Here is a 24,986-nt window from a genome sequence, read left to right as displayed (position 1 = left end):
GTCCAAGTTCACGCAGGTCATCTGGAGCTGTGACGGGATTAAATATTCAAAATTCTAACTCTCGATCCAGTGCTTTTTCTGTGACACCACAAAATGGTATCATTTGAGCCTCATAACTACTCCATGATGTGAGAAATACAAGCATCGGATTATTAGAGGAGTTTGGAAAAGAGACCCATGGTCTAGGCCACCAGAAATGGAGCTTTTTAAATGGGGAGTATTGGTATAAAAGTAAAATCAGGGATTAGACAAAGAAAACAGAGAAATGGATCAAACTTAAGAATTAAATGATAGTCTTATAATACATATGCTTTGTCATTTGAAAAGTTATGAAAGAAGAAGAAGCTCTTTGGATAAATGCTAAAGCAAAAAGCAATGAATCCTAGACCAAGAAAATAAAGGGCCTTGTTTCAGAGGAGGAGGGGGAGGAAGAGGAAGGGGAGCAGAAGGAGGAGGAGGAGGAGGAGGTGGAGAAAAGAAAAAAAAAGAAATATAAACATTCTTATCCTCATTTCCTAGACAACTTGGTGGCTCAGTGAATAGAGTACCACACCTGGAGTCAGGAAGATTCATCTTTGTGAGTTCAATTCTGGCCTCAGACACTTACTAGCTATGTGACCCTGGGCAATTCACTTAACCCTGTTTGCCTCACTTTCCTCATCTGTAAAATGATCTGGAGAAGGAAATGGCAAACTACTCCAGTATCTTTGCCAAGAAAACCCCAAATGGGTTACAAAGAGTTAAACATGACTGAACAATGAAAACAACACCCATTTTGTGAATAAGAAAATTGAGACTCAGAAAGACCAAGTGTCACGCCCAAAATCACACTGCCAGTGCATGGTAAAAAGCAAAACTCAACCCTAGATCTTTGAACTCCAAGGCCATTTCTTTCTCCATTTTATCATGGTGCTTATAATTTGAAAGCTGAATTTCAGGGTGTACACTTTTCTATGAAGCATAAAAAATAATGCACAAGTTTACTCTCTTTTTTTTGCTTTTCAGAAAGCAAATTTACTTTATATTCATGTGTACATTATAATAATACCCAGGTCTGAGTTAGTAATATATTTATAAGCATGATTTTCCTTACAGAGATCTTGATTGCAACTTTCAGTTCTGTTTCTTATCCTTAAGATGCTGAAAGGGAAAGAAATCATTTTTAAGAGAATCAGATAAATAAGACAAATGAAAAATCACCCTAAGGTACACAAAATCTGTAGTCGTATAAAACCAGCTATCCATTATGATTCCAAATCTAAGCCCCCAAATTTATCCCTAGATCTTGCCAGTGCAGAAACTTCATTTCCCTAGGGTTTCTTATGTTTTCACCCTTCAAGTACATCAGTTACCATAGTTTGATGTAAAGTATACAAAGGAAAAAATGGAGGCCTTTGGCTTATACAACTGTTCAAAGTTTACATGAAATTCGAATATATGGAGGGTACCACCATTCTCCAAGTTTCCCAGGCTTGCACCCTAAATGTCATCCTTAATTCCTCATTATCTCTCACCTTCATAACCATATCTCTGTTGCCACAGCCTGTTGGTCTCATCTTTGCAACATCTCACCAATGTACCCCCTTCAAACTTCTAATACTACCACCACCCTGGTATAGGCCCTTATCTCACTCCTGGACTTTTGCAATAGCTGACAGGTTAATCTGCCTGCCACAAGTCTCTCTCCACTCCAGTCCATCATCCATTTAGCTGTCAAAGTAATTTTTCTAAAGAACAATTCCTGTCACACACACACACACACACACACACACAAACACACACCTCCCAGTCAATAAACTCCAGCTTCTCCCTATCATCTCAGAGACATCAAGTATAAAATTCTAAGATAAAATAAAAAATTCTCTGCCTGGCATTTAAAGCCCTTCATAATCTATCCCCCCACCATAAATCCAGTGTTCTTGTACCTTCCCCCCTACCCAAGACCCCAACCACATACCCTGTGATCCAGTGACACTGGTTTCCTCATAATTATTTGCACAAGATACTCCACCTCCCAACTTTAGGCACTTTTACTGGCTCTCTCTCATACCAGGAATTCTCTCCCTCCTCTTCTCCTGCTCCCAGTTTTCCTGGCTTCCTTCAATTTTCAACTAATACCTCATCATCTACAGTAAGTCTCTTGCAATTCCTCTTAATTCTAGTGATTTCCTCCTGTTGACTACTTCCAATTTATCTTGTATATAGTTTTATTGTTCATAGTTGCTTTCACGTTGCCTACCCCATTAGTTTGTGAATTCCTCAAAGGAAAGAACTGTCTTTTGGTTTTCTTTGCATCTCCAGCACTTAGCACAGTGCCTGGTACACAGTAGATGCTTAATGTCTATTGACTGACGGCCCAAAATAATTTTGGAGCTCCATTTGAAAGTAATTTCTTATTTACCAAGTGCCAACTAAAGATACAAGAAGAGAAAGCCATGTACAGATCATTATTCATGTGAAATAGGGGTTACTCTTGCCCATAGTAGAGCTCTTCAGTGCAATTTCAAACGCCCACAGTGAAGAGGCAAGGAAGTTGGCATACGTAAAAGGAAGGTTCATGACATCAGAATACCTCAAAACAAGTGACTGAATGAAGCATTGCATCGGGAGGTATAAACTTAGAGGGGGAAAAAAGATAAAAGTTTGACAATAGAGAAAGACACATAAAAAAAGAAGTCTGGGAGTGTTTTTAAATTGTGTTGGGAAGAGAAACAAACTGGGGCAGTCTGAAATTTTAGAACATGTTCTACTGAGCAAGAGATGATGCATTCAGTACACTCAGGTTGTGAAGAATGTAGAAAAGGGGAATCCAAGAGATTGACCCCATGTGGAAGAAATTGGAAGCCCAGAATTGGAGCTAAGATTCCAATCCTGAGGGCTTCAGGAGAACTCTGTGCTAGTTGCCAAAGGCATGTTGAGAGTTGACAAAGGAATGAGTGACTCTCTCTTTATCTCATTCAGCTACACACAGATAGAATTATGTTTCCCCCACCCAATGGGTAACTCTATCTCTTTCTTTGAAAGGGGTAGGAAACTGTATCCATTCGTGTACAGGGGTTTCTTAAGGAAGATTCTGTATTCCATTTATTTTCTGTGGGGAATTATCTCAATATTTTGTCTTCATTAAATACTTGGCTATTTGATTTGTGGCTTTTAACTGTAGTAGGGGTTCCAGCTGCAATTGACATAATTAATTGGGGAAAACATCTCATACCAAATCTTCAGAAAAGTAATTGGAAGGTCTAGGGCTAGATTTCTCAGAGGGATTTATGGGACCCAGTGCTATACTGAGGTGACTAGACTAAATGTCCCCACTAAGAACATTTCAAACTGGGTGTCCTAGAGACATTTCAAATTCAGCATGTCTAAAACAGAGCTCATTATCTTTCCTCCCAAACCCATACTTCTTCCAAACTTTCTTATTTCCATCAAAGACATCACCACTCTTCCAGTCTCAAAGGTTTATAACTTGAATGTCATCCTCAACTCTTCATTCTCCCTTACCCCATATATACCATCAGTTACCAAATCTTGCTATTTCTGCCTCCACAGCATCTCCTCTATCTGATACCTTCTCAAGCTGTCACCAACTAAGACCCCAATAACCTCTTGCCAAGATTATTACAACAGCCTCCTAATTGGTCTCTCTCCCTTAAGTCTTCCCCCTTTCTAGGTGATTCTGTAAACTGCAACATGATTTTCCTTAAGTTAAAATCTTATTATGTGACTCCCCTCAACCAGCTCTAGTGACTTCTGAATGACTCTAATTAAAACTATAAATGCCTATCTTTCACTTTTAAAGCCCTTTTCAACCTGTCCCCAACATATCTTTCCAGCCTCTTGGCACATAATTGCCTCTCCCACATGCTTCAATCCAGGGAAGCTATAATTCTATCTGTTCCTCATATGCATGATGTCACATGGACATCCATCTTCCCTCTCCCTGACTTTGCTCTGGCTATTGCTCACACCCAGAATGTACTCAGTCCTTACTCTGCCTCACAGAATCCCTCCTTTTCTTCCAGATGTATTTAAGCGGCACCTTTTGCATGATGCCTTTTCTAACCCACCACTGCCCCAGCCAATGCTAGTGCCTTCACTTCCAATTTATCTTGTATTTAGCTGCTTCATATTTATTCTCTTTATATCTGCTGATTTTTGCAGGTAATATGATTCAGTAGAAAAGGCACTGGACTTGGAATTAGAGGACCTAAATTCAAATCCTGGCCCTTTCACTTAGCCAAGTAATTTAATTTTTCTGAGACTCAGATTTCTCCCCTGTAAAATGAGGGGTCTGAACTAGATGACCTTGAGCTATATGTCCCTTCAAATTCTAGACAAATGATCCTATATACTTCTATTTATGATCTGTATCTCCCATTAGAATGTTAGCTCCTTAAGAGTAGGGATGGTTTCATCCTTTTTTTAAAAAAAAGTTTTTTAAATTTATTTTTGAATTTTTAGTTTACAACACTCAGTTCCATAAGTTTTTGAGTTCCAGATTTTCTCCCCCTTCTCTCTCCTCCCCCCTTCCCCACCAAGGCGGCATGTAATCTGATATAGGTTCTACATATACTTTCACATTAAACTTATTTACACAATAGTCAAGTTGTAAAGAAGAATTATAACCAATGGAGTGAATCATGAGAAAGAAGAAACAAAACCAAAAAAGAAGAAAGAAAAAAAAAAGAGAGAGCAAATATTTTGCCTCAATCTGCATTCAGACTTCATAATTCTTTCTCTGGACATGGATAGCTTTTTCCATCCTGAGTCTTTTGGAACTGTCTTTGAACCTTATATTGCTGAGAAGGACCAAGTCTATCAAAGTTAGTCATCACAGGTACCATGTGTCTGTAATCGTGTAGGTTTCATCCTATATATTTTAGTTCCTGGTGCCTAGCGCAGTGCTTGGCACATAGTAAGCACTTAATTAATATGTTGATTAATTGAGCCTTGGATCCCAAAGTAATTGAGGAAGATTTTCAATGGATTTCAGCATTCTTCAGTTTGTTTGTGGGGCTATTTTATAATATGAATATAGCACTCATTCTACTCATGTCAAAAGAAGTTTTTTTTTCATTTTCTAACTCAGAAAATAAGAGACAGCATACAGAGCTGGCCTTAGAATTGAAAGACCTGCCTTTCATATGTACTAGCTATGCTACTATGAGCAAGTCACTTAACCTCTCAATGACTCAAGAAACCCTCTAAACTATAAGCTAAAACTGAGCTGTCCATCTGCACTGGTGGAGGGAGTTTCCACACTGAAAGTTCCTTACATGGGTGAAATGACAGATCCTGACTCTCTTCTGAACCAAAAAAGAAAAAAATTAAACCCTCAAGAAATATATTTCAAAAAAAGCAGGGGCCAAGGAAGAAGGACCATATGTATAGGGAGGCTTTTTTATTTTCTCCCTAGGCTGAATGAAAACACAGAACTTAGTGCCTACTTATAAAAACAGGATATTATGTTGCCCACTTAGGCTCTGTTTAGAGAAGAGTAGCCACACATCTGGGTGAGAACACTTTTGAAAAGCCATGCAAATGGAATCAAACAATATCATATGAACAACATTAACAGAAGTTGTTTTTTTTTAAGAGCTCTGGAGATGATTTACAATGTTTTTTTTTCCCCTAGGGTTTGTTCAAATAAAACAAAGTTTATTTTTTTAAAGAACTAAACTAACACAAGACTTATTTAAAATGAAATATCTTTCTGTCATTCTGGCCCATTATGGTGAATAAAATATTAAAATCAATATTTCTAACAGAAGACCAAAGCTCCTATGATATCAATACGAAAGGTATAAAGGGCAAGGAAAATGAAAAGACAAAAACCTCCTTGGTTTTCCTCTGGAAAGGCATTGACAATGTCTTCATTTTCCTTTGGCACCAGAATCGTTTATAAAAATTGGTATTATCAGCTGGCAAGCAACCATGGGGAAAGCATTTTGACTAGGAAAGATAATGGCAGCCTTCAGGATGGAAAAAGTAAGCAGATGCATGACACTGCCCCCTAGTGAACTGAGAGAGTCAGCTTCCATATCTGTGGTCACCCACCCAGGTCTCACTAAGGAAGAAAATCTAGCATCGCAGAGGCAAAATAACAATGCAGGCAATGCTTGACACGTGTATAACCTTTTGCAGTATAAAACATTTAATATACGTTATCTTATTTGAGGATCAGCTGTGAGGATCAACCGAAATACTGGAAGAGAGGGAGTAGGTTGTTATAATTTTCATTTTCACAGATAAAAAAAGCAAAGTTGAAAGTTGTTAAAAATGACTTGCCCAAGGTGAAAAACAGTTAGTGAGCGGCAGAGCTAGAAGAGACCTTAACAGCTCCCTTTCTTACAGATAAGAAAACAGGCCCACAAACCTCATTGCTGCTGATCACAATTGAGAAGCTCCTTATCTGGGGGGTGGAGTGGACAAAAAGGGGGGGGGGAGGTGTTGACTAGAAAGCCAGAAGGAAAAATGAGTTATTTCTCATGTGCCTCTTCTTCCTCTAAACATCTTTAGCGCTTATTGCCTGTATCACTCATCTAGTACTTATCAAGCAGTTTTTCCCTTGTTTATTTCTTCCCTATCCAGCTAGATTGGAAGCTCTAGGAGGGCAGAAACCCCCACTCATACATTATACAATGTGTTGAGCAGTGCTGTACATTCATCAGGTACTCAACAAATAAGTACCAGAATGTTGGACTGGCATGACACACAGAATTACAACCTGAGATTATAATTCATAAGAATGTAAGTGTAAGATTGATTCTTGTACTATCAGAGATTTAAACTAGAATAAAATTATTTGCCATGTAGAGATGCTTCGTGCTGAGAAGAGGAAAACCCTGCCATGATATCCATGTGCTATATTATTAAAAGCTAAAGTGAAAATCTTAACAACTGGTCTGATCCCATGCTGAACATTTCTGTTGATGTAATGTTTAGTCTTCACTTGTGTCAATGTCAGAGACAATTGGCCAGAGGCCATCTAGGTCCCTCCCAAAAGAAACACTACAAGGGAAACCATTTTGAGTTTTCATGGGCTACTCAACCAATTCCTATTCAACCAACGGATCCTATCCCTTAATATAAATTGTATAGGCATTAATGTCCATATGCAGAGACTCCTCCATTCACAAACAGATGTACCCATCTCTGGATGGAACAACTGACTGCTCAACTGTGGGAGCTCAACATGTAGCCAACATCTAAAATTATTAATATATTTTCCCTGATCCCCAATAAGCAGGATAAGCTCATAGACAGAGCTGGAAGGAATTTTGGAGATGAATTTTGGAAACTGAGGCTCAGAGAAGAGATCTTCCCGAGGCACCAAACCCCCTCATAATTAGTGTGGCTAAAGGAAGAAGATGTCTTCTGAGTGGAAGAAATCAGTGTTTGTGACTTATGTTTATACTCCCCCTGCTAAAGCTATGACCAAAGGCGGAATCTTGCTTTACTGATCAGTTCCATCCAGTTTAGAATGAATGTAAATAACAATTGTTTTTGTTTTGGCCAAAAACTCTAAGAGTCTTCCCTTCCCAGATTTTTTCCCCTGGGTAAAGAGTCCATTTCTTCCCTAGCCTTAATCACTAAATGGATATTGCCTCAGTCAAACTAAGACTTGTTATAGACCTTAGCTTAAAAAGGCCAAACTCTCCTACTGCATCCAGGGCCATCTCCAGTTGTCCTGCTCTATGTCTGGCCACTGGACCCAGATCGCTGTGGAGGAGAAAGTGAGACTGGTGACTATGCACAGCCCTCCCTCACTTAAATCCACTTAAAACCACTTCACTTGCATGTCACAGCATCATGGTCCTCTTCAAGAACGAAGGATGCACAAGTGCTGGTAACTTTACTCTTGCACAGAAACAGGTCCCTTCTGAAGCATTTTGACTTTGAATTTCTATTCATTGAGTCTTTTTTTTTTATTTTGGCCAGTTGGACTGACCTAATTAGCAAGAGAGCTTTGTTTAGATTCAAATGGACCCATTTCTACTCCAGAGAGGTTAACATCCAACCCACCTATAAACTTTCACATAAAGCATGGTGCAGCTGACCTCAAAGCCGGGAATACCTGAGTTCAAGGCCTACCTCTGATACATACCGGTTCTAAAACTCTGAGACTTCATCTCTCTGTGTACAAGACAGCTCTATAAGACCATATATAAGTTACAGAGAAGGTTCTAAGTTCCAATGGTAGAGGGAACTTCCTCACCCAGGAATTCCCTACATGGATTAAATTACAGGTCCACTGGTACCTATAATAATTACTAATAATAACAATAATTATGATGGCGATAATGATTTAAAAAGATCATACAGTACTTTAAGCTATGCAAAGTGCTTTACAAATGGCACTGCATTTTATCATCACAGCAACCCTGGAAAGTAGGAGCTATGATTATCCTCACTTTACAGACGAGGAAATTTAGATTGAGGTACGTTAAGTGACATGCCCAGAGTCACTTAGCTAGTAAACGTCTGCAGCAGGTTTGACTTCCAAGCTAGACGCTACCTATTCTGTCCAACACTCTATGCTGACTTTACTAGCTTACCTCGATGTTAAATTCTTCATAGGAGGTTTTGAGAACCTCCTCCAAGGAATACCAAAGGCCTAGTATGTCCTGTACCCTGTGTTTGCTCAGCAAACATTACCTCAGTTCATTTGAAATCCATCTGATCCTAATTACCACCTCCTTTGGAAAATCAAAAAGAGAGATAAGCCTCTTTACAAGCTTTCCTTCAGGTATGGCTTACATTTGGCAATATGTGACTTAGCCATCATAGCGTAGAATTAAAGCTGGAAAGGGCCTAAGAGATCAACATCTCTAAATCTCTCAGTTTGCAAATGAGGAAGATGAAGTTCAGAGAGGCTTTGGCTTGCCCAAAGTCACACAGATAGTAAGTTGGCAGAGGCAGGATTCAAACCCAGTTCCTGAAACTCTAACTCCTTCACTCATCCCACTGCATCATGCTGCCTCAGTACAAAGCCAACAACTGTCTCCTCATCAGTATGATCTTCATCTTCTTAGCCTTGCCCTTGAAGCTAATGTCTCCTTTATCATCTACCCCTTACCTGAGAGTTTTTATGGCTATGAGGCAGCTAGTAGATAGAACATTGGACCTGAAATCAGGAAGATCTAAATTAGAACCTTGCCTCAGACACTTACTATGTGATCCTTGGAAGGCCTCTGAGCCTCAGTTTCCTCGTCTGTAAAAGGACAATAGTAACGGCACCTACTTCACACAGCCGTGAAGAGTAAATGAGATAACCTGTGTAAGATACTTTGCAAACCTTAACATGTTGTGTTGTCATTGCTACTGCTGCGTCTGACTTTTCATGACTCCATTTAGGAATTTCTTGGCAAAGATACTGGAGTGGTTTGCCATTTTCTTCTCAAGCTAGTTTTCAGATGAAGAAAGTGAGGCAAACAGGGTTAGGTGGCTTGCCCAAGGTCTAACAGTTGGTAAGTGTCTGAGGCTGAACTTGAACTCAGGTCTTCCTGACTCTTGGCTCCACACTCTATTCACTGAGCCACCTAGCTGCCCCCAAATGCTATGTAAGTGCTTGCTAATATTACTATTGGGACAACTAGGTGGCATAGCAGATAGGTGACTAAGCCTGGAATCAGGAATATCCGAGTTCAAATCCAGCCTCAGACATTTACTAGCTATCTGACCTTGGGCAAGTCACCTAAGCCTGTTTGCCTCAGTTTTCTCATCTGTATAATGAGCTGGAGAAGGAAATGGCAAACTACTCCAGTATCTCTGCCAAGAAAACCCCAAATGGGATCACAAAGAGTCAGACATGACTGAAACAACTGAGCAACAATATTATTATAATCATCATGGTACAGATCTCCTTCTTAATTGTTCATTCAGCATTGCCTTACTCTGGCACAAAAGTGTCTGCAAGAGGCCTTCGCCACCCAGATCCCAAAGATTTATTTTCAGGGGTAGAGCATGCATAAAATATTTGGAGACAAAACAGCCCTTTAAATGCAATGGTTTGGGGTGTGGGCAGAAGAGAGGAAGATTTTTAGGGAAAAAAATAACCATTTTATCTGTGTCTATATCCTATTAACCAAAGAGGTCGAGGGCCTTTGAATGATCAGATTAAATATTTTTAGGCAACTTCAGTGAACCTCTGACAGGAATAGGATTAGCATCAACTGAAGAGTAATCCATCTTGGGCTGGAAATCTCAGGTCTCACATATCAGGAACAACATGGTATGATAAATTACATTAAAAGCCTTCATGAACACGTACCGCCAAATGACAATAGCTCCTCCTTGCTGTTATTAGCAGCTGGGGGAGGTTCAATGGATAGAGCACAGAACTTGGAATCAGGAAAACTTGAGGTCAAATACTACTGCCTCAGACCCTCACTAGCTGCATGACTCTGAGGAAGTCACTTAACCTTTCTCATAATCAGTTTCTTCATCTTTAAAAAGAGATGATAATACATACAACACAGGGTTGTTGTGAGGATCCAACGAGATAACACATATAAGCTCTTTGCAAAACTTAGTGTTATATAAATCATAGCAATTTCTATTTATTATTGTTTTTATTCCTTTCCTCACCAGGGCACCGTCTCCCCGTAGCTCATACATGTACTCAGGGTTCTGCACTGATCCATGCTCTCTAATATTTTGCAGAAACATAAGGGAAAGTCTAGGAAGTGATCTAATATTGGTGGCTGAGAGGGAGAAAAGGAAAAATGAATAGCTAGAGAATTTTTGTACTCTCAGACTCAGCTTTTTGAGTTCATATCTGGCCTCAGACACTCACTAGCTGTGTGCACCTGGGCAAGTCACTTAACTGTTAGCTTCAGCTTCCTAATCTGTAAAATGAGCTGGAGAAGGAAATGTCAAACCACTCTAATATTTGCCAAGAAAATCCCAAAAGGGGTCACAAAGAATGGGACACAACTGAAAACAACTGAACAATGGCAACAAATAGAAATATAAAATAGGTGACTGACAAAGGCCAAACATGATATACAAGTGATAGGCATAATGCCTCTAGCCAGATGCAGGAACAGGAAATTTGGAAATAATTTCCCATACAATTGATCTTAATACTATACAAATGTCTGTTAAAAAGTTTTTTGCCTGACAGGTTGGGGGGTGGGAAGAGCAAAAATGGTGGCTTTTAATACAGGGGGATCAAAGTTTGGCCCCAGGAAATAATTGAGAAAATGCGTTTCCATTCCTTCATTGCAAAGGTGGGAGATTATGGGTGTATAGTAATGCGTATGCTGTCAAACACATGATACATGAGTTGGTTTGCTGGAACTACTTTTTTTTCTCTTCCTTTTTTTATGTTTTGTTATAAGAGACAGCTTGATGGGTAAGGGATAAGAAGGGATATATTCAGAAATAAATGTGTCCTAAAAACACATAGCAATAAAAATAAGATTTTTTATGAGATCAAATCTATTGGCTCTCCGAATAAGAATACACATACTACAGGGGAACAACTGAGCCTTTTTCAAAGCCCTGATTCCAAAGTAGGACAATCTCTCCAGAACAGACTGGGAGAATTTCCCCAATGCCAAGTCACTAAGCAGAGCTTCTAGAGGCAGTGAATCACCATCATTCCCTCACCTACTCTAGAAAGGGGCAGTCCAATCCAAAGGTCACCACAGAAATGTCCAATTGTTCTCTGGAACAGTCCGTGCCTAGGCTAAAGTAGAATCCTTGACCTAAAAGGCTATCAGGTACTCAAGTATAGAAGGCACATTCAAATAAGCTGCCCATACCCTCTTGTAGCCTTCTCAAAGAAGCTTTTGCCCCTTCTACATCTCCAAATTTGCCTTTAGTAAAACTTTAAAATACCTGATTTAAACAAGAAACATTAATATTCCCCAATTGCCCCATAGAACAATGAAACCCAAACGATTTCACTAAGGTTGTATATCCACTTAAGCCCCATTTGAAATAATCCTGAAAGTTGTAACTTAAAATGGGAAACCTGTTAATAGTCACTTTTTATAGCTGTAGACTCAATACCATTTTATCTCTTTTATACATTTCGCATAATCAATCACTTATGATATATAACACTCCTATAAATCATGGTTCAACTTATTTCCTGGTGAAAAAAGATCTGAAAGAGAATGTTTTCATTTCTACTGAAGCTGGAATCCAACACAACAATTGTGTTGCCAGAGAGGTTCAAATTTACCATGCTTTTCAAGGAGGTGAGAATCAGTCATAAAACTTTCAACCAAGATGCTTTACCCTGAAAAATGACTGCTACTTACTCACATCTATGTACAGTCCAGCCTGTAAATTAGGTCTACATGTCTACACGATTGATTGTAATGAAATCTAAACCATTCATTCATTCTACTTGTTAACCTATTTAGAAAAATTGCACAAATGTTTATTTCCATAATATATGGAAAGAGTTTCCAAAGTTAGCGCAGCCTATGTGGCAATGAAAAATCTTTACAATGTATAATTAATGAGTTTACATTACTTATTCACTTGTTCCCACCAATTTTTTCCTCTGCCTATTAAACATTATAGCAAAAAGATTTTTTTATTTTTTATAATGGGTATAGTGGGCATTTATACCCACTAGCCCAAACCCAGAAATCATTAAAACTGTGATGCGGCTAATGAAATTCCATATAATTATGAAGCTAAGTTTCAGTTAAAGAAACAGAGACTATGAAACATGTGAAACTTCCATTTGGTTTCAGTACCCAGAGACAGAGTTAGATGCATCTCTTGAGTTTTCTGACCTCTAGTATTTTAAACCAATCCTTGAGCATTACTTTGATGTGGGGATTACTTAAAAACAGAATAGCTAAGTTTTTCAGACAATTTAGTTTTTTGACATGGTTTCCAAGAATGCATAGCATCTAAAGCAAGCTCTTTTATGACCTAACATCAAGAATTGCCCATGGCATTCCTGGAAAACTGTTGAAGTAACAATAGAAACTCCCAAATGGTAAAATATAGTGTACCTATGTTATCCAGGACAAGATACTACTCCTAATGTGAACCTCTACACAGTACCAGGTTGGCACAGGTGGGTGTCAGAACATATTCCTTCTATGGGGTGCTAACATAAACAGACACACACAATGCAACATTGAATGTCACTTTGTGATATCTCACAATATAGCACATGGTAACTAGTCAGGAAATTCCAGCCTTAGTGGTGGAGGGAGAACTGAAATACATTCTCTGAACCCAGAGACACAGTTAAATGCATCTCTTGAGTTATCGGGCTTTTAGTATTTTAAACCAATCCTTGAGCATTACTTTAATGTGGGGGTTGCTTAAAAACAGAATGCTATGAATGCCCACAATAATAGAATATTGTCAGAAGCTAAACAATCTTGTTTTTCCTCAGCTCCCATTAGTCAATGTCTCTAGTCAATAGTATTTGTTAGATAGATGGAGAATAGAAAGCGCCTTTGGAACTGTCCAAGACGTACAAGTAGTACTGCTCATCTGCGGAACAATGATGCCGACACGAAACCAGATGTAACTCCTTTGGCTTGAGAGTGCAATTAAATTCCCTTTGGATGATTCATTACCTGTGACTACCACTGCTTAAAAATCAGAGTATTAAAGAATCTAAAATTCTTCCTTAATCATGACACTGTCTGTTAATCAACCACTACCCTACCCTAAAAACTTTAGAGAGGAAATAACCTGATCCACTCAGGGAAATAGAGTCATCAGACAAGGAACCTCTAACAAAACACAATCACTCCAAACTCAACTTTGTCCATAGCCCTCTGCTTTAACAATGAGGAGCACTGATCACCTAATTCAACAGAGGAAGACCTTTTCCAACTCAAATATGTAATTTGTGATTTTTAAAAGCAGTTGCTACATACATTGCATGACCTACAATGGACTGTACCAGCTGTACTTACGTAAATTATTTACAGGGGCTCTTGTATCCATGTTTTCGTAATGCTGGACATGAACGACAATGTTAAGGTCTCTTTCCATGTGGTCTGTTGTGCAGTGGCCCTGTGGTCTCATAACATCAGCAAGAGCCCTAAGAAAAATGAAGAACACAGATATAATCAATGACCCCCCCATAAAAAACAATCACCTTCTACTAGCTGTAATAGATGTTACACATCCTTCTCTTCTAAAATATTTTATATAATATATAACACACACATGCCAGACATATATATATATATATGTATATCTACATTCATATGTAGATATAAATATATCTGCATATATGTGTATATGTATATAGCTATCAATTTATGAACCTCTTCCGTGAAAACTCTCTCCAGTAACGCAAATTGCAACTTCGCATAGGGTTGCTGAGGGCACTGAGTGGCTAAGTGATTTGCTCATGGTCACACAACTAGGACAACCTAACTTCAAAGGTCTCCCTACTATCCACTATGCCATACTGACTTCTAAAGTACTCTATAACTGTGAGATGTTGTCTTCATTATCCTCATCATCATTACTCAAGCCCCCATAGTTCCATCCAACAAAAAGGAACACTGCCATAATCTTAGGTATATATGCAATATACTCTGCTGTTCAGAGCCTCAAACTAATTTTCATGCCAAATATGTTATACAAAGATGGGGGAAGAGAGAAGGACAGAGAGAAGCATAAGAAATGGCTTGTTAATTCACAAATGATAATAAAGAGATGTATTTCAGTCCTCCCTCCACCACTAAGGCTGGAATTTCCTGACTAGTTACCATATGCTATATTGTGAGATATCACAAAGTGACATTCACTGTTGCATTGTGTATGTGTCTGTTTACATCAGCACCCCATAGAAGGAATATGTTCTGACACCCACCTGTGCCAACCTGGTACTGTGTAGAGGTTCACATTAGGAGTAGTATCTTGTCCTGGATAACATAGGTACACTATATTTTACCATTTGGGAGTTTCTATTGTTACTTCAACAGTTTTCCAGGAATGCCATGGGCAATTCTTGATGTTAGGTCATAAAAGAGCTTGCTTTAGATGCTATGCATTCTTGGAAATCATGTCAAAAAACTAAATTGTCTGAAAGCAGACTAAGCTCATAGTGTTGTATATGTCTGTTATGTCTAGCATAATTGGTAGAAGCTATCAAATGAGTGGGTAAAGGTAAAGAAGTAACGTATAGATACATGTTTATTAGTCAGTATTGAATGAGCAACGACAAAATTCAGACAGACAAAACATGAAACACTAAAGAGGGCCTTGGCTTATCAAATTCCCTTTCAATGTTGTTCTATGGACCCAGTGGAACAACCTGGTCAGGTTGTATCAGTCAGAGTCAGAAATAGGCAACAGGCAAAATGGGCCTGGGAAATTTACAATGTAGAATGGGAAGAAAGTATGTAGAACTAGAAAAAAAGTATGACATGAAGCCAATGAAGAGATATTCCATTAGACTGGTGGGAATATTAGTAATCTATATTGTTCTCTATAATCACAGAACCTAAGTATAGAAGTAGTTAGCAGGAGAGGATTCAAATCGAGCTTATTATTAATATCAAACATGTCCTACTTTGCATATTTACACTTCCAATTTAGGACAGCAACCATCCCATAAGCCTTCCTTAGGTATTGTAGGAAAAAATATATTTGCAAGTTGTTCTTTGAAAGTTGAATCTGCATTGGAAAAAACCTTTTTTTCCCGAGATAGCTTGCTTGTACTCTATTTAAAAAATACTAGCCATTGAAATTTCACAGATGACAATGATTCACAATCGGTAAGGAATACATTATAATACATAATTCTATTAATGGTGATGGATTTGTGTTGTTCTATCCATGTTCTCCTGCTTCCTCTCTCTCATGCCTCATTGTGACCAACTGTATATGCTTTCGAGAGCACTGATAAAAGAGCACCAAGGGCACCTTGGAAAAGAGCTAAGCTAACAGGTCCATATAGGAATGAGATGCATCACCTTGGCCTCTATCTAACCAATTGAGCTAACAAGGCTACTCCTATCTTTGAGAATCTTTTTTGATTCTCTTGATACAAATGATAAAAATGACACAGAAAAAGTAATCAAGATAGATGAGAATAATATATTTATAAACTTACAGACCCAGTCATCTGGCAAAATATTTTATAGTTCTGAACACCACTTCCCCCTGAGTACAGAGGTAGCATGGAGGGTAATAAAAAAACAGCATTGAGACAAAAGAGCCACAATTGTTCCCAAGAAAGTGGTTCAAAATATGGAAGAAGGTCTATGTCACAGTGATTACTCATGTTTGCTGTGACATGAGGCCCTACTCACCTGAAAGTGTTACCAATTCTAGTTAGTTATCAAATTTTGAGTAGGCATTGTACCACAGATACTTTTGCAGAGAGTTTGAAAGGCAGAAACAGGTGAAAAGACAATCTCCAAACCCATTTCCTCTCTAGATTTTCAGGACTTTGAAGAGGAAAATAAATATGTAATAGGGATTATAACCAGGCACTTATAAAAATTGGATTCTAGAAATCACCTAGCCTCAGCTCTAAAATACCTATAAAAAGCAACATAAAAGTCAAAGAATCTTTTGCTAGAGGAACCTCCCTTAATCTAGGTAACATGAGATGCATATGGGCTCTTGGAGAAAATGCTCCCACTGAAACCAGAAAGAACCCAAATGCTTAATGTGATGCTTTAGTAACAAATGCCATGAACTAAGAGCTCCATGCTGAATATCTGCTTATTCATGTAGAGATTTTATAAAGGTAAGTGTAACCAGTACTCCTTTTTTCCTTTGTCAAAAATACATAGAGTAATATTTCCACATTTTTTTCAGTTGGCTACTATGGGTAAGTAATAGACTTCTTTAATTAAGACTTTTCTCCTCTCTTTGGTTTTATATGTCCCAATATTAGTTGCTATGATATGAAGATGCATTCTAACTTTTTGACACAGGAAAGATTTACGGGTATTTTGTTGCTCATAACAAGAACTGGATTTTTTTCTCAAAATATGAAGTGTCAGTGCTTAAACCTGAAGCTAGGAGGTATTCTGCAAGAAAAACAACCTTGACATTCTCCATGTCCATCATTGAATGTATGGGATTCCTGGACTTGGGAAGATGGAAGAGATCCATGGGATTGGATTCTATGTCTTTGTGAAAGAAGGAAAGGGAGAAGACTTTGGGAGAAGAATTGAAAAAAAGAGAGGAAGGTCAAGTAAAAAAAATTACATTAATGATTGGTTGCCATTTCTCCATATGTCTAGGGACTCCAGTTCCTCTGAAGAGTGTTTTAAAAAATACCCAGGACACACTGCTATTTAGTTTGCCACTTGGATTTCTGATTCTGTTTGAAGGTTTGCAAAACAATGACACATGCTCCCTACTGGCTACAAGTCTAAAGAGCCTTCAACACATGTTACTCCCCCAAAGATCACTTATAATGGATGCCTCTAGAATAAAGTCCAATCCTGCTTGGGGCAAGTACAGAAAACATTAGTGGCTTTGATCATTTTGTGGATCTTTGAACCCACCTTCATATGCAGAAACTAGTGCAGAGCAAAAGAAGCATTTATTCAGGGCATGGGTGGGCTGGGAGTTCTACATTTTCTTTCTCTAAGATTGAAAAGACTTTAGATTAGACATGAGTATCTGTGGGAATGCTTTTCTACTTTCACTGATGGCTCAATTTACAACTCAAAGTGGGTCAGGCAGTCCCCTTCAGCCCAATATTATTGTCAGCACCCAAACCAGATGTAAGATTTGGAGTGATAGAACTGAAGGGGGCCTTAGAGATCATCTAATCCAGTTCCCTGGTTTTACAGATGAAGAAGCTAAGGCTGAGAAAAATAAAGCAAGGCAGAGACAAAGATAGATTTATATAATGACAAAAAAGGCAGTTACCTCAGGGCTCCCCAGGTTTGTCGGACCCCCATAGTTTCATTTAGCCTTACCAATTTCATAGTAAATAATGTCTATTGTCAAAGGGATCTTTGTGGCAGTGTTGACTGAGGGTCTCACTTGCTCTTAATCTATTACAGATTAGAGCTCAAGTCTACAGATTCCTACTTTAGTCAGTCCTCTTCCCACTATTTACTTTCTACCATCAACTTTTCACTATTTTCCATTAAATTAGTTGGGTCTTAATACCACCAATTCCAGTTCTTGCCCTGACTCTAACTTGCTGTGTTACTTAGAAGGAATCAGTTAACCTCTCTGGACCTCAGGAAATTAATGTTGTTCAACAAATGTTAGGGACCTCAAAGTCCTCTGGTGCAGTTGTTCTTTTATTACTTTTATATAGCACAGGGGAAAAATGTACTGCATACCACCATAACTTTCATTGCCACTGGCTTCATTATGTGCAAACAGCATCTGCATTATTTTCCCTGGGAAAATGTGGGTGCTCAAGGCCCCTCAGAAAAAGATTGAAGCATGTTGTTTACCACAGGCAAAGTTTAAAAGCTGAATCAACACTGTTCTTTTTCAGTCAGATTTTCAACCTCTCCCTGAAGAGGAGATGCTTTCAGATGAGATGAGAGCTAATTCAATCTCTGTGTCCCTCTGTCCCAGACAAAACTAATTAACAGGGCTGGGACCATCGAATTAATTTTACACAGAGGCAGCCTTATACAAGGGTTCCTGCAACTAAGCTTGGTGTTTCAGACCAGGCCCAGCAATTCCCTAAGTATCTTCAGATGGACACTAATTAGTAAATTGCCATTGTTAGGAACTGAAATTGTGAGCAGCACAGGAGCTTAGTGAACAGCTGCATAGTAAACTTGGAGCTATCCAGTTCAGCACTGCTCCAGCATTATAAAAGTAAGCATAAAGGTCATACATAGAGTCAGTGTAAAATACTTCAAATGAATGTAAGAAGTATCTTGGCCATGTTCACCTTTTCTGATTAAACATCCTATGCCTTGTAAAAGTGCTCCAAGACATACAACTTTTCTTGAACTACCCCCAAGGACTTGGGGTTTTCAGCTATAGCCTAATAAGGACTATAAGGTATTTTCTTCAGGATTTGAAGGACATTTGCACATTAAAGTACCCCAGATGCCCCCCAGAATTGAGCTCCTTGGGGAAGGGAGGGGAAAGGTTAGCCAAATCTTTTTTCAACTAGAGGAAGGAGGGAAATATAGTCAGAATGAGTTTGCCATTGTAACTCTGGTAGGGTTGGAAAATGATATTAGCATAGTAAAAGAACATTCCTCTACTTTTAGAACATCCAGGCTACAGATCTCCCTGAAATACACATACTCCCTTAGAGTAAGTATATTATTTTGAGGGATATTTGGAAATATTTGGCCTTCAATACCCACAAATATGAGCAAAGCTTGTTTGAGAGTCATGGAGATTGTGTTTCCTCAGAAAAAAAAAGCTTGAGATTTAAAGCAAGTAGGAGAACTATAGGGTTTATCTGTCCCTTTATAATGGTACAGTGGCCTGGGATTCAGGAGACCTGGGTCCTGGTCTAGTATTACCATTCACTCATAGTGTGATAGTGTGACCTTGGGCATGACACTTTATTTCTAGGCCTGTTTCTTCATCTGTAAAATGGGGGGTGGGGGAGGGAGAGTAGAAAAGATTCTCTGAAAGGACCTTTACGGCTATGACATTCTATGATTCTATGAATCATTTAGTTTCAGAGAACTATCCAAAGCTAATCTATATCAGACCTCTCTCTACAAGTTGCCTTAAGAAAAACAAAAATGCAGGAAATTAATGTTACTAAGCAAGTGTCAGAGAGGAGAGTAATTGATCAAGGTTAAGGGGATATACTGTAATGCTCAATGAACTAGACGGTTGTTTTGTGGTTTGAGTGTGTTGGTGGGACTCGGTCTTTTTATTTGTTTAGTAGGTCAGGGCTTCTTGAAACCTCTGGAGAATTATTTTTATATACTACTAACCAATCCCTTTCTTCCAGAGTCCCTCCATCCACTCAAGGTGGCTTGCAGACACCGAGAAGAATCCTCCCCACACACATACAAACACATACACACATGCACACACACTTCTTCCTCCAAAACCCCTCCCTGCCAGGAAAAATTAATCTGATCCCCTCGTGTATAAATAGAAAATAATTGCTAGTGAACTGGTGATGCATTCCTTCGCCTATTTTTGGAGGGGCTCTTTGTTCGGTTCAGGAGAAGCAAAACAGCACACACACACACACACACACACACACACACACACGACCCCGAAATGGGGGCGGGAGGCACGCGAGGATTTCATCTCTAGGTTTCAGCTCCAGGATCAGGGGGAAGCTCTCAGGCGCCGATCATCCAGCTGTTTCCCAGCCGCAATCCAGCCTATACGGCACTCGGGATAGAGACCCTCCGGAAGCCCACGCCACCCATGGCTGATCCCCCAGTAGAAGGCGTTCTTGTCACTGTGTCAGCTCTCAAAAGTTACCGAGACGTAGGGATCAATTTAAACTCTCTTGTTTATTATGTATAGATATAGATGTATATATAAAAGAAAAATAGCTCCATTAATTCTCAAACGTCTTCTTCCATCTGCTCCAACTTCCCCTTGCCTGGGAGTTGCAAAATGAATGAGACAGACTACAAACTTGACAAATGGCTAATGTCTTGAAGGAAAGGGCTCTGTGGGGCTCGAGCTCCTGGGGAGGGGGCTTAGCAGCGGCACTTCTTGATTGCCCTGGCGCAGGGCGCCCAGCTCAGCTCCAGTAGCTCTGAGCACTACTCTAGCTGCTTACTCCGGGCTGTGACCAGAGCTTCCTAGCTTCGAAATTGAGAGAGAAGGGAAAGAAAGGGGGCGGGGGTTGGGGGGAGGAGGGGGGAACAATAGGTTCCTGTCTCTGGTGAACTGTAGTCCCTCTCTGGGAGAATCCGCAGTTGCTTTGGAAAACCGATCGGTTTCCCAAAGGCTTTTGTTCTTTTCCCCACACCCAACGCCTCCTTCGCCTTATTTTCCCAAGTCAGATGAGGTGCAAGCAATACACACACGCGCGCGCGCACACACCACACACACACACACACACACACACACACACACACACACACACACACGCCCTCTCCCCCTTCCCCTTGCAACCCTCCTTGCTTTGCGCCTAGGCTAAGCGCTGTTTATCTAAGGCTACATAAGAAACCCTCATCAATTGGAGGACGTGGTCCTGAATCCCAGAACTCTTAACGGGGACGGGACGGCTCAGTATCTCCGCCACACAAATGCACACCTCCCCTCGACCTCCCATCTCCCCCCACCATACACACACACACACACACACACACACACCTCTGCGGGGGAAGAGGGAGTGTGGCAAGATGGGGAATAGAGAACCTCCCCCACCTGCTCTGAGAAAAGTGTCAGTTCCCTGCACTCCCCAGCCCAAAGTTGGCTTCCCCAGCTCTGCTCCTAGAAGAGTGAGGATCGGGAGGCTGGAGAGGCGTTGCCAGGGGGAGGGGAAAACGGAGGGGGAAAGGGAAAGAAGGGGGAACCCACCTGGACATGTGCTCCCGCTGGGGTCGGTGAGCCTTCTCTAGCCCCAGCTTGGTGAAAATGCCCACTAGCACCATGACAGCCACCACCCCGCAAATGATGTAGACAATAAGGTTAGTCTTGTCCTTGGTTGGGTCATGCAGGGGGTCGTCCTTGCGGGCCGGGGGTTTTCCCGTGTTGAGCCAGAGTGGCGTGTCGTAGTTGGTGCAGGTGCTCTGATTCAGGCGCCTCTTCTTGAACGTGCAGCAAAAGCGAAAGCCACAAGTGCCGCAGCAGAAGATGAAGTCCCCAGAGCTGCAGTTAAACGGAGGGTCCCACTGTCCCATGACATCGAAGTAGCCTCGGCAGGAGTCTGGCGTAGGAGCTTTGGTTGGGGCCGCCTCTGAAGCTCCGGCGGCTTCCCCAGGCTCCCCGGCTCCCGAGCGGTTACCCCCGGACAGAACCACCACGTTGTCCAGGTGTTGATGCTGCTGTTGCTGCTGCTGCTGGTGGAGCTGCCCCTGCCCTGCTCGCTCCTGCGCCCGGCACACGCGGGCGCACAGCTCGGTCAGGCAACAGCCGAGGAGCAAGCGAAGGACACGGCGCATTGTGTCTCCCAGCCTGGGCTCCGCCGCTCTGCAGCCGCCGGAGCCGCTGCCGCCACCGCCGGAGCCGCCGCCGCCGCCGCTGGAGCTGCTGAAGCTGCCGAGGCTGCCGGGGGCTGCGAGCCGCCAGGAGCCGCACATGCAGGGGGCGGCGCGGGGCGCTCTGTCCGCTGCCACTGCGCTCTCAGCCGGCGGCGCTTGGTTCCAGCGCGCGGCCACAAGGGGCTGGGCGCGGCGTTGCGCGTAGGGTCTGAGGGGGGAGGTGGAGGTGTGGGGAGGGGGAGGGGGGAGAGGAGAAGACGGTCAGTTCAGTAGCAGGTGTTTGGGGCTGAGGAGGATGGTTGAGAATGTCAGTCTCTCCTAGGGCCCCTACTGTCCGATGTCCCTGCGGTCCCCCTCCCTCTATTCTTCAGTCTCCTTGCACTCGTTCGCCGGGTCCTTCTCACCTCCCCAGCTCCCGGAGTGCGCGAGTGAAAGGGAAGCGACACTTGTGGAATGAAGGGAGGGAGAGAAAGAGGAAGGAGGAGTGTGTGTGAAGAGAGGAGGGGTGACGAGGAGGAAAGAGGGAGGGAGGAGGGCACGCAGGCTGAGGAGGCGAGAGTGGTAGGAGGGGAAGGATGGAGCTGGAGCAGGGTAGGACTGGGGAGAATAGAGAAGGGTGGCAAGCCGGGGAGCGAGTCGGGGGCAGTGTAGAGCCCCGGGAAAAGAAAGACTGGAAGGCAAGAACAGAGCGCTTCTTAATCTGCCTGCGAGAAGAGATGCCACTTTATCTCCTAGCACTGGAAAGCTTGGCACGTCTCCAGTTCAGGACCTCTCTGACTAGAAGGGACTCACCTTCTCCAAGACAGATGGACCGTATGAGAGGTCAAGGGAAGAATAGCATAGACCCGAACCTGCAGAACTGGCCCTAGTCTCTCTTGGAGCTACAGAATTGGGAGCGCCAGTAACGTTTTCACCCTCGTGAGGAGAAAAAGGAGATGTTGGGGCAGAGCGACGAATTCCCGGACGCTGCGGGCGCAGTAAGGAGGTTTGGAGAGGGCTTGGACTTGGGAACTGGGAAGAGGTCTAGCCCAAGTCCAGAGACCTCTTTCTGCACATGGAGTTGTCCTGCGCTTTCCTAGACTGCGCTCTTGTGTCTGCGCCCTACGGCGCAGAACCCAGGAAGCACGGAAGAAACCGAGAGACACCCCTGATCCCCTACTACCCCGAGTCCAGCGGCAACAGTGTGGAGAAGACGGATCAGGGGGGGTGGGATGGTAGGCACTTCCGAAGCTGGGGAACAGATAGCGCCTGCTTTGGGGAGAGGGTAGTGTGGTGCTGGTGGAGAGGGGCTGCCGGGAGATTAGAGTGGTGCGGAGACCCTCAGGGCCGGAATGAGAAACAGATAGGAGCAATCTTGGGGGGGGGGTGTCCAGGGAGGATTAGGAAATGAGAGGCGGAGGGTGCTGCTGGAACAGAACATTCTTGCTCTAAAAGCTTTGCTGGCTATCCGAGGTTCCATCCCAGCACAGAGCTACAGAAAAAAGGAGGAAGGGCAAAGGAGGACTCGCCATTCTTTTGCCCTTTTGCGGAGGTCGAGGGGACCATCACCCCGCAACCTTCTCCTTCCCTGCGGTCTCTTGCCAGGTTGAACCCGACTGGAGAAAGCACCTCTTCGAGCCACGGATTGGTGGAAGAGGGTTTGAGAAAGGCTAACCTCTCAGTTCCCCTCACTTCAGTCTGCTGCAGAAACAGCTAGCTTCATAATTCCTAATTTTGGTGGCTCAGAGTTACTGTTGCACATACCCCCACACGCACACCCCCACCCCGTGCCATGTGTGCTTCCCCGACTAGGCTGACACACCTGCCTTAAGGTCGGTCTACCCTCTCCTGGGTGAGCTAATCTCGTCGTAGTCTATCATCAGGCCCTATCTTAGACCGAGAACCTTCGTTGTCCCTCAGGGTAGTTCCAGTGATGCTCCCAAGGAACTGGGTCGCTGAATCCTCACCCAAAGCTAGTAAGGGCAAGAAGAGATGCCCTTCCATCTGGCTTCTATTGCTTATAGCCTCCTTTCTGCTTTCACGGTTATTTCCAGGACCCTTTCTTCTCATCTTTCCATCCAATCTCCAAACATTTCCTCCTTCCTATTTCTCCCACTTCTTCCTCTTCTCTGCTCAAATCTGACTTCTTATAGTCCCCTGAATATGGCTTGTACCAACTATGCTGTGCCAAATTTAGATATCTACCCGCGTAGGCATTTTGTTGTTGTTTTAATTGCATTAACTAAGTATACACTTTGCAGGCAGTCTGCTGTCCTATTTGCAATGAACAGGATTTTATGTGGTTCTTTTCGTCATCCAAGACCTGAGTAATTATCTGCAAAAGCCTGTATAGGTTCGGCCTCATGAGGGAGGGTATGCTGGGGTTCCTCAACATTCTAAATGGAATTTTAGTGGCGATGTTTACTGTTATTCTGTTACAATTCTGCCAAAGAAAGAGATTGTGTGATCCTTCCATTATTCCCTAGTAATTTGCTTCTTCCTTAAGATAACTTACCTTTTCCCCTGAAGAGTTGGGAAAGATGAACAACTCATACATTATTTCAAAGCAACAGTAGTTTCTTTGTAGATCACTACTCAGTGAGTATGCCCAGTCCACATGTGGAAGATAGTATTATTTTCACAACTGCAATTGCCACATCAAAAAGGTGTGAAAGTGTCTTCTCCGGACAGATACTATTAATGAAAATTGAACCTACAAAGATTGTGGGTGTGGCATATCTATGTATGACTTACTGCTCTTGTATGACCTCCTAGAATAGAAAATCATAGGAAAGATACATGTTATACAAGAACAGTCTTTAGTCAAAACCATTTACAGTAGAGGTATTTGTGGGGCCCTAGTACACAAGGAGCAAAGGTAAAGAAAAGCGATGGATATAAGGAGGATATCTTTTCAACTCACATTTAAGGAATTTACAATGCACTTCTAGACTGAGCACAAAGACA

General features: G+C 41.7%; 1 protein-coding gene across 1 annotated transcript in view; it reads right to left on the bottom strand.

Moving 5' to 3' along the window:
- LOC118832094 (protein shisa-9-like) overlaps positions 1 to 22,001 on the bottom strand; it is a 125,003-nt gene extending 103,002 nt beyond the window's left edge. Inside the window, exons 1-2 of the mRNA XM_036739538.1 lie at positions 21,418 to 22,001; positions 13,901 to 14,041 (exon numbers count right to left, since the gene is read on the bottom strand). Coding sequence (XP_036595433.1) covers positions 13,901 to 14,041; positions 21,418 to 22,001 — 725 coding nt within the window. The remainder of the gene's footprint in view (positions 1 to 13,900; positions 14,042 to 21,417) is intronic.
- Between the last annotated feature and the right edge of the window lie 2,985 nt (positions 22,002 to 24,986).

The sequence above is a fragment of the Trichosurus vulpecula genome, chromosome 9 (assembly GCF_011100635.1).
Source record: "Trichosurus vulpecula isolate mTriVul1 chromosome 9, mTriVul1.pri, whole genome shotgun sequence".
NCBI lineage: Eukaryota > Metazoa > Chordata > Mammalia > Diprotodontia > Phalangeridae > Trichosurus > Trichosurus vulpecula.
Note: the sequence above shows the minus strand (reverse complement) of the source record. Positions and strands in the feature narration are given on the sequence as shown.